Source organism: Mytilus galloprovincialis, chromosome 14, assembly GCF_965363235.1.
Source record: "Mytilus galloprovincialis chromosome 14, xbMytGall1.hap1.1, whole genome shotgun sequence".
NCBI classification, from domain to species: Eukaryota; Metazoa; Mollusca; class Bivalvia; order Mytilida; family Mytilidae; genus Mytilus; species Mytilus galloprovincialis.
The window spans coordinates 16,627,137-16,638,308 of record NC_134851.1 but is presented as its reverse complement, the minus strand read 5'-3'; the positions used below and the strand labels follow the sequence as shown (position 1 = coordinate 16,638,308).

General features: G+C 32.7%; 1 protein-coding gene across 1 annotated transcript; it reads right to left on the bottom strand.

Annotated features, from left to right (window-relative positions):
- Positions 1-2,705: 2,705 nt before the first annotated feature.
- Positions 2,706-10,143, bottom strand: LOC143058037 (uncharacterized). Its single transcript, XM_076231500.1, has 3 exons — positions 10,065-10,143; positions 3,684-4,117; positions 2,706-3,119 (listed from the first exon to the last, which is right to left on the bottom strand). Exons 2-3 carry the CDS (start codon positions 4,114-4,116, stop codon positions 3,073-3,075), a joined length of 480 nt encoding a protein of 159 aa, XP_076087615.1. The 5' UTR covers position 4,117; positions 10,065-10,143; the 3' UTR covers positions 2,706-3,072.
- Between the last annotated feature and the right edge of the window lie 1,029 nt (positions 10,144-11,172).

Genomic DNA, 11,172 nt, shown 5'->3' with positions numbered 1-11,172 from the left:
GATGGACCCCCCTTTTTTGGACGATCAGTGCATTTGGATGGGAACATGTAGTTGGAACCCCCGCTCCTTTTGTCCAGGGTTAGGACCCCCCTTTTTTAAATGGATGGACCCGCCCCTGCCGCTTTCATAACACTTCTTTTTTAACATACTGAATATTATGATGTTATTAGGCAGCAACCATTTGATTTTCTGGGGGGGGCTATGGTTTTTTTTGGAAAAAAAAGTTTGTTTCCAGTTTTTGGAGAAAAAAATAATTTGTTTTTGATTCTGAGAAAAAAAAATATGTTTGTTTCACCCTCAGCTGCCACTATATGTTATGCTAAAATTGAAAGAAAAAAATTGTTTTCGACTTATCGTGAAAAAAATAGATTGTTTTTCGCCGCAGGCGAAAAAAAAATTTGTCAAGAAAAAAAAACCATAGCCCCCCCCCCCCCCCCCCCCCCAGAAAATCATATGGTTGCTGCCTTACTATTAGTTCAGGTCCTGATAAAAAAAAAATACACATTCAGTACAGAAAGAAGTGTTTCAATGAAAGTTTCGTGTTTTTCTAGGCAGAAATGATTTTGCAATGACATTATACAGGTTTAAAAGAGCTCAAATGATTTTCTTACTGGACAGTGGTCGCTTCATTGGATATTTCACTGTGTCATGTCGTGAAATTAATGCAGGTTCAATTCATAACAATACACAAAACCGGTTCAACTACTTTTGCAAGGCGAAAAAGAAAGTCGAATCGTGAAGCCAATAAACAATATTTTTTTAATCTGAGCATGCAAATTGAAGATTACGTTATATATTTTACATTATCCTGCAATTGGGTGTTCTACTATACAGATACAGCCCTACAGATATCGCTATGCTGTATCTGTATACTATACAGATATCGCTTTAAAGCGCCGCCCACTGCCGGACTGAGTATTGTTTGAACCTACGTGACCTCAGAATGTGTATTCCAGTTGCATTCCAATGACGATGACAATTGTCGATTTCAAAACTTGAATGTGTATGATTGTGTTACAAAATTAACCATGTCAATTTCAGCATGCAAGTTTAGTGAATGTCAAGTCTGAAGCGTAGGACAACTCGTACACTTCTGTTTCAAATTTGACAATGTTTTGTTATTTTTTTTTACTGTTGAAATTATTTGTTATGTTAAAATAGACAATTATTCCCCCTTAGCGATGTATTATTGTTGACCATTCGAGATTCTTTTTTTGCGAACCCGTCTCCAGCGTGATAAGTGATTTTGATATTACTACGCGGGCCTCAAGGGATTACCAATCGAAAATAAATGCTAAATATGTTACTTTTTGTGTCTTTCAAAACACAAACAATATACATAATTAATTGCAGGATAAAAACAATAACTGTTTAGTGTCTTTAAATATCAGCTGTATTTGTACTCGGCTCGAAACAGGTGTAGTAGCTCGCTAAAAGCTCGCATACACCTTGTTTCCTAGCCTCGTACAAATACAGCTGATATTTAAAGACACTGAACAGTTATTGTCTATTTATACTGCACTCGTTCTATTCAAGGGGTACAATCAAAATCACGTGATGGATATACACACACCGGATGTAACAGTCGAGCAGACCGCTTGAAAGGTAAGTAGTCGTATTTACTTGTTTATATCAATAAAATTAATGCAGGTTCAATTCATAACAATACACAAAACCGGTTCAACTACTTTTGCAAGGCGAAAAAGAAAGTCGAATCGTGAAGCCAATAAACAATATTTTTTTAATCTGAGCATGCAAATTGAAGATTACGTTATATATTTTACATTATACTGCACTCGTTCTATTCAAGGGGTACAATCAAAATCACGTGATGGATATACACACACCGGATGTAACAGTCGAGCAGACCGCTTGAAAGGTAAGTAGTCGTATTTACTTGTTTATATCAATAAAATTTAATAAATAAGAAAGTGCACCGAATGTCGGATACTATCTTGTTTTGAAATACACAATTATCCTTTCTGGAAAGCGTGCAGTTAATGCAAACACTTCGACACAGTACCGATATTTCACCAGATAACTGTGTCGAAGTGTTTGCAATAACTGCACGCTTTCTAGCAAAAACAATTGTGTATTTTAAAACTACAAACTATCCGACATTCGGTGTGCCAACTTATTAATCAAAATTTAATTGATATAATCAAGAAAATGCAACTACTTACCTTTCAAGCGGCGAGTTCAACTGTAACTTCCGGTGTGTGTATATCCATCACGTGATTTTGATTGTACCCCTTGCTATTCGAGCAGTCAAAATGCGTTGACTGTATATTTCTATGTCATATACAGTCACTGACCCGATATCACTTTTTCTCATGAATATTTAAATAGAAATTGCCGAAATAATATTGAATTATTCATACGACCTCTTCAACCTGTTCTTGTTTCAAATGCATACAACGATGCGTGGAACGACTCGACATTGTTTCTTTTGCAATTATTGGAAAAACATATTTAATTTGTTAATATTTTTTCCAATAATTGCAACCTATAAATCATTATGTTTTATGCTTATGGTTGATATTTAAGTCCATACTCAAACGATTTCGTTCACCATCGAGTGTTGGTTTCAACAGGTAAATGTAAATTTCATTGTTGTATATTTCTCCGCGAGCATGATGTGAGGCCTTTTTAAAGGGTATTTCCCGCAATATTTAAATCAAATGAATAACCTTAACGCATTAAACAACAATTGAAAATGTTTTTTTTTTTTAGATTGCAGTATAAAGACAATAATAGTGCATTGACTTGACATATCAACGATATAAGGATTCGGCCCTAAGCGGGGAAATAGCTCGGCACAGCCTCGCATTTCCCCGTTTCTAAGCCTCATCCTTATATCGTTGATCGTATAAAATTACATTATATTGACAACGATGTGTTTCATCAATGTAAAATATTCTCAAACCCAAAATTGTATTTGTTTCAATGATCTAAAATGAAATGAAATATGGAAACTATAAGTCTTAGAGTGTAACCTTCTTTCAACACTCGTGTTGCTTGTTCAAATGTGTATTCAGCAAAGTTCAATACTAACTATCATAAGATGCCTGATTAGTTGTTTCTGTTAAGCAATGCAATGGCAACGAACAAACCTCCAACTAAAAATAGAAAGTGAAGAAAGAGTTTTAATTATTATCATATGTTCTTGTCAGTTAAACATTGTGCATTTGTTTCTTAAAACCTTATCAACAATGTAAACCTCGCTTGTAGTTGGCTTCCGTCTGTTTCGGGTCACACTTCCTGCTTTGTCAGCAACATACAATGTAGTTAAGCTCATGTAATATAACACAAGTTTGAAAAAAATGTTTTAATAGGAAAACTGTATTATCAACTAGAATTCACAATATCGCAGCTATATGTGTATACTGTGAGATTCTTCTTATATTTTGTCGTATTTTTCTTGTCTTGACTATATTGATTAACTAAATATTTGCAGTAGTGGTAAAGGTTTATCATCGTGAAACGTCTTTGCAATTTATAGTTTACATGTACATGTAGGTGTTTTTTTGCTTGAAGCTTTTATTTATTGTGTTTCGTGCGAATAGATTCAAACGTAGCTTAAGCTATTTTGTATTATTGATTAAACAAGAAATTGCTATTTAATTACCAGTTCTTCTATGACACAAACATCCCTTTTTACGACACTCTGTAGTATTACTTACCGAGTGCAACAGAAGTAGCTTCTCCTCCAAAGATACCAGTGGAACCAGCTGGATTGTACTGAGCAGCGGAAGCATATCCATATGAAGGAACACCATATGGAATGGGTTGGGGCATGTAAATAGTAGTTTCATCAATGTAACCTCCCTTTTTGCCATATCCAGAATATCCCTTGTTGCCATAACCCGAGTAACCACTAATGCCACCGTATCCCTTCTTGCCATATCCAGAGTAACCACCATAGCTACTATGACCTCCGCCATATCCTGTTTTGCCATATCCTCCATTTCCACCATGATAACTCCCTCCATAACTTCCGCCATATGTTCCGGGATGTCCATAATTTCCTGCACCGCCATAATAGTTATCAGCGAGAATGCCAGTAATGCCACAAAGACATATTGTAATTGCAAGTGTGCTGATTGCAAGTTTCATGCTACAATATAAGATTGAAATCCAATTCACAAGTAGTAAACATCGCTTAAAGCTAGAATTTCACACTTCAAGTTTAAAATAGATTTACAGCCAATTTTCTAATGCATGTAGAACAAAACCTTGGTTAGCTTGCTTGCATTGTTTGTATATTGTATAATCATTAGGATATTAGGATAAAGCCAAATTAAATTCAAATATGATATATACAGGTTAAACTATGCCTGTCTATATAAATTGTTTATAAAGATGTCAATCTTATTTACAAAGCTTGTATAAACAAGTACACAAACAAAGCTAGCAAGCCAACCAAATGTTTACTTTGCAAGCATTAGGAAATCAGCTGTAAAAGTGTTAAATTTTATTTATTTCAATGACATTTAAGGATGTTCGTTCCTGAATAACAACCGTTTTAAAAGACTGGCAAGTTCTATAAATTAACAGTATGAATAAATAATAAATATAATAATAAATAAATTTTATTATTGTGTGGCATTCTGATTGAACATTATACAATGACATAATAAAAATATACATTAAAACAATCAGTACCCAGTCATAATATTGGCTTATGAGACACACATCTAAAAAACATTTTACATTTAAATATTTGTAAATATAACATTTCCTAAAATTTGGTTTTTGTTCAATTTCAAAAAGATTTATCGTTTAAATAATTACAAATTCAATTAAAAAATCATTCAATAAATTAAAATAAAAAAATACATACATAAAAATTATTATTCATTTCATTCAAATATCACATGATTTTAAAAATAGTAAAGTTTAAAGGTTACTAAAACTATAAAAATTAGTATCTCAAACTAAAAATAACGTTCGTCTCATAAACCACGGTGGGTATGGTTGTCCTGCGAGAGAACGATCTGTGCTGGTGATTCGGTCCTGACGGGTGCTGGTGATCAATGAAAAAATGTAAACAAAGACGAAAATGTTGATTTTTGACGTTTTCACTCATAAAAAATTGAAGAAAACAGTTGAGATTTTTCAATTTTGTTTCTTATGGGTTCATATGTAAACCATTAAAAAGTTGACTCTCTAAACTGTTTCAGTAAGCGTAACACAAAAATGCTCATTTTCAGAAAATCTAGAACTGAAAAAATAAAACAAAAATGCTCATAGCGTCCGCTTTCTACACCGCAATCCACACGACAAAACTATTTTGTGAAAAAACATTGCAATTTATTAAAATTTAGCATTTTCTCAATTTATTCATGTCCTGATACTGTGCTGGTGGGTCCTGTCATTGTGCTGGTGGGTCCTGATACGGTGCTGGTGATTTCGGATAAGAAGTTGGTCATATTTGAAACAAATGTTACAAAATCAATAAAATTGGGCAGATAGTTGTTGTCAATAGGATCTATGACTCCTATTTTAGCTCTTGTGCATCCATTTGGCTGTTTAATGTGTGTTTTCAAATGATCGTAACTTGTATTACATAATTACATAAAAGGGCAACATCTGTCGTCCAATATCAGATAACAATATATAGTATCTAAAATAAGAATAGTTTTATTAAGATATTAAATGCCCCTTACATTGATGCTTCAACAATGATCAAAGGCCATACCGCATAGACATGTTTGTTAGCGCTCCGCATACCCCTCCCCACTTCCACCCAACCAATCCTCCTCATTTCCTCCTTCATTGTTACAGTGGTGTACCAACACAACAATTTATCACATAAAAAAACACAAAGACACACATTATTGAACAACAAATGCTCGCAGATACTGTTTACATAAGACTTATAAAGGAATTAAGAAGGTACCAAGAAATATTTTACAGTTCAATTTAATGATCATGAATGGAAGGAAATGGTACGGAAGTTTACATAGGACAAAAAGAAATTGATAGTGTTTTTTGGCGAAAGACTTAAACGCTTCTTTGCATTATATTGTACAGCTCTTCTATAAAAGCATGTAAAAAAAAAACTTTGATGTGGTGAATGGAAACTGTGAGGGTAAAAATCTTAAATTGCTTATAAATGTTGCTGGACCCAGTTTCGTTATCTGATCTGAATTTTTTGAAATGTGCAAGGTAGATAGACATTGGCCTTTTGATTTTTTTACTCGGTAAGTTTTGCCCTAATTGCTTGAACTTTTGCAATATTAAAGCCGATTTCAATGAGTGTGTAGACAAAGGGAATATCTTTGGTTATCTTGCTTGCTGAACAGAAAAGTCATTGTAAACTACCCTACTTTAAGAGTAGACTAGTCCGATAAATGACACATCTTTCTGTCTGTAGGACCAGGCTACTTCGAAAGGAGGGTAGTATACCTTACCTAACAATGACTTCACAGTTTAGCTAACAAGCAAGCTATCCAAAAATAGTACCTTTGCCTACATACTCAATGGAATCGGCTGTCACTAAAAACTCTAATATATTTTAACAGACAGTGATTTGTTGATGAATATTGTTTTTCATAGATTCACTCTTGAAAAATCATTTGGTAACATTTGGTCAAGTAATTTTAGAAAAGATCTTTTAGTAACTGCGGACGCCAAGACAATACATGAACCTCACACGACCCATCGACACAGGTGAGCTTAGATATGATCCTATAGCGATTCGGGTTGATAACCAGTTGAAACTAGGCCAGTTTTTTTGTGTGTGTAGATTTGTATTGTTTTAAACTGTTATGACCTTTTAAAGTTAAATTTAGGTATTTAATCTTAGAATTTATTTTTTAAACTTATATACTTGTTTTATACTCAATTAGTAGTATGAAGCTACGAGATATTTTAATTTTTGAAATTGACATATTCTAGTCTGCCCTTTCATAAAATAGTGAAATTTTTTTTAGTGTTCTATCGAACTTTCGAAAAAAATACCTGATAACCGTTCAGACAAAAAAATTATGTTGTAAAAATCTTACAGATACAGCAAGTGATTCTTAGTAGCTATAAGATACATTTTTCTTTTAAAATACAACTTTTAAATCTTACGGGAAACTATTCCAAGCTTAAAACTTTCACTGTAACCTCGCTCTAACTTATCCCCCATCCCCCCCCCCCAAAAAAAAACCCCAAACAAACAAACCCGCGATACTATTGTCATTCTTATAGACAGCACTTAACTGTTCACAAACAAATGTGTTTTAAGCTGCTAAAGACATATGATTCAAACGCTCAAAAAGTCCTTTGTTCTATATTTTTGCTCTCCATTTTTATGCAAAACCTTTTACATTTTTATTTTATGGGTTATTGTTGAAGGTCGTACGATGACGTATGGTTGTTAACACAATACTTCCTTTGGTTTCTTATGGAAATTTGTCCATTGACAACAAACATACCACATCATCTACTTCATATAAGTATTGTATAAATTACAACGTATTTTGGTGATCTTGCAAAATGATCGATATCCCGAAAATCGTAAACATATTTTCTTATCTCAAAAGGGGGCAAGAAGGGTTCCATTAATAGGCCAATAAATAAGATTATAGTTAATTTAAAAAAAATAAAAAATAGGGGTATTTTTTTCTCTCATAATAACAGTAAACAGATTCACAACAATGTCAATTTCAAGAAAGCTGACAACAGTTAATTAGTCAATAACAGTACAGCATCAATGATCTTGAATATATGCCACTTTTAACTAAAATATAAAGGCACAGAACCAGGACATAGGAGCACAGAACCAGGACCGTTTTTCTTATCACCAGCACAGCGTCAGGACATTTCCGTTTAACCAACTTGCACGACTTTTGCAATATATTATTGTTGTAATATACTTTGCATGGTATTTATGACGCATCAGAGAAAAATTAAGCAACAACACAGTCGTTTTATTGCCGTTCTGATACAATGTAAACAAACCCAACAGCACAGAATCAGGGCCCAACAGCACCTGACAGGACCAAATCACCAGCACAGAACGTGATAAACAAGTTAAAAAATATAAAAACGGAACTTAAAAAGCAGACAAAGACTGAAAGGTCCGAGTTCATTTTTTCGGAATATAATCAACTGAAAATTTGACAGGAAATCATTCTCTCTAGATTTTTCATACATATAACATTAGCAATTATTTTTTTTCAAAAACTGAAAAAATAACAAGGATTTTCCAAAATTTAAAAAAAGAAGGCTTTTGAAACTATATATGATACAATCATGAAAAGTAAATAAGGGTTAGCGGGCAAAATTTATAAGGGCAATACATGAATAAAACTAAAGGATTCCGAATATCTGACAAGTAAAAAAAGGAACCGAAAATCCTTAATCGACGTGGTTGATGTCACTAGATCTATAGTATGCACTCGGCAATCCTCGGTAGAATCCGCTTCTCTCGTTAGATGAGGGTACGGAATCGGCCGAGTTTAGACGAATGATATAGTATGATATGTACCATTACATGTTTCTAGAAACTAACCTTGTTCGAGTTTTTTTTGGTCTTTTAATTTGGCATATATTGATTTACTATTTTGAACTGAGCGTCACTGATGAGTCTTATGAAGACGAAACGCGCGTCTGGCGTATAAAAAAAGAATCCTGGTACCTTTGATAACTAATTACTACTTTATATTTGCAATATCAATATTATCTCTAATCCTATAACATATGACTTCGCTATGTTTCATTTGCGACGCATGAACGTTTTCTCTGTAGAAATTTTCATTTTCATTTTTTATTCTTATTACATTTTATTTATGCTGTTGGCATATTGAATGTAAAAATAACAAAAAGGAAATCAAAATTATTAAATTGAAGATAAAAATATTAAACAAACATAGAAATCAATGCCCCGAGGTCATATGTTATGCTACTTGCTAAATCCCTGTGAAATGGCACGTCAAAAAAAATATCACTGGATTTATAAATTTGTAGCAATAGCAAAATTTTTTCAGAGAAGCCCCTAAAAGTATTAATTGAGAACTCATTTATCTCTTAACAATATAGATGTATTTTCTTCAGTAGGAAAGGTTGCAACCATTTCACATTTTCCTAACTTGTTTGTATTGCATAAATATCAACATTTCTACATAATTTGTACTAAGATCTCGGACCTTTTCGTTATCCTGCTTCATAGTTATTTGACAAAGTGTATCTATGAAATAAAAAAAAGGGTCAATAAAAATAAGAAGATGTGGTATGAGTGTCAATGAGACAACTCTACATCCAAGTCACAATTTGTAAAAGTAAACCATTAAAGGTCAAAGTACGGTCTTTAACACGGAGCTTTGACTCACACCGAACAGCAAGCTATAAAGGGCCCCAAAAATACTAGTGTAAAACGGAACTTGAAAAACAGGTAAAAGATGTTCTTTTCCATGGTAGGAAAGGTTGCAATCATATTACATTTCCTGATTTTTTTGGATTGCATAAATATCTAGAAAACTTTTTGTTATCTAGCGTTCATAGTTATTGACAAAGTGTATCTATAAAATACAAAAGGGTCAATAGATATAAGAAGATGTGGTATTAGTGTCACTGAGACAACTCTCCATACAAGTCACAAGCTGCTTTTTTTGTATTGCATACAAATTATTAATAATTATAATAACCTTCCTATATAATTTTTACTAAGATTTCGGAAATGTTTAGTTATCCTGTGTTTACAATTATTGACAAACTGTATCTTAAAAAAGGGTCAAATCTTTAAAAAAAAAACCTTGAAAAAAAAACACACAAAAATATTAAACTCCAAAGAAAATTCAAAACGGAAAGTCCCTAATCACATGACAAAATCAAAAGTCCAAACACACCAAACGAAAGGATAACAACTGTAATATTCTGGACTTGGTACAGGCATTTTCTTATGTAGAAAATGTTGGATTAAACCTGGTTTAATAACTCAGCCTGGCTAAACCGCTCACTTTCATGACAGTCGTATAAAATTACATTATATTGACAACGATGTGTGAACAAAACAAACAGAATAATAGGTAGAAATGTAAAAAAATGTCAAAAATCTTAAACGATTTGCCTACCTGATATGATCTCTGATTTTGTTCAAGAAATGATTTCCGGACACGAGCAACACCTTTTTCTATACAAATAACTTCCTTTTTGTGGGATTATGTATAATTATGTAGACTTATATTACAGACTTTGTCTTTCGGTTAACTCCTCTTATTAGTTATTGCAGATAATTATCATGTAGTATTTTGATAAAATAACAGAAATAGTTTTATTATTGATATTTTGTCACTAATTACTTATTTTGAAATATCTAAAAGAACACTTTAAATCATCAAAGGGATTGAAATATTTCATTTCTTTAAATTTTAAAATATCCAAATAAGTTTTACAATAAGATAATGATTGTGCATGCGAAAAATGAATGTTTTAGAAAGTCCTGTTATTCTTCTCAAATTTAAAAGATAAGAATATGTTGGGGCTAGTTTATCATCCAGAACATCGAAGATCGAAACAATAGTTATTATGATGTAGATCTTTTGTTTTTTTCATTTTTTTCTATGTTTGCGTTATAATGCAAGCCTTTGCTAAATATAAATAAAGCAAACTTTAACAACACAAACCTTTGCGAATTAACACAAACCTTTTCGAAATAACAAAAATCTTTGCGAAATAACACAAACTTTTTGATTTTAACTATCAAAACACGGAGGGAAATAAAATGTTCCTTTTTTCTGATTTTTTTTTCTGGAAACAATTTTTTTCTGTTTGATTAAAAGTTTATGCTGAATTGAAACATATTTAGAGATTAAAAAAAACGGAGTGGCTATTTGTCCGGCTAGCCGGACGAATAGTGTCAGGGCTATTTGTCCGGCCATTGTAATGCGCATGTCATATAATGTGCGTTCGGAAGTGCGTGTAACATTATCTTCAGTAGCACCCAGGGGGGGGGGGGGGGGGGGGGGCGCGTGTAATCTGATCACTGATTTTCAATTTTAAGATAATGGCTGAAATATTTGTGATAAATTTTGCAGTTTTCGGAATTTGACAATGGAACACGATATTATGAACTTCCAAGAATGGTTTAATTTTAAGAAAAGGACTATAAAAAATTGAAATCACAAGGAAAATGGGATGTAAAAGATAATTATATATAATTGATTGAAGAATTAGTTTTAC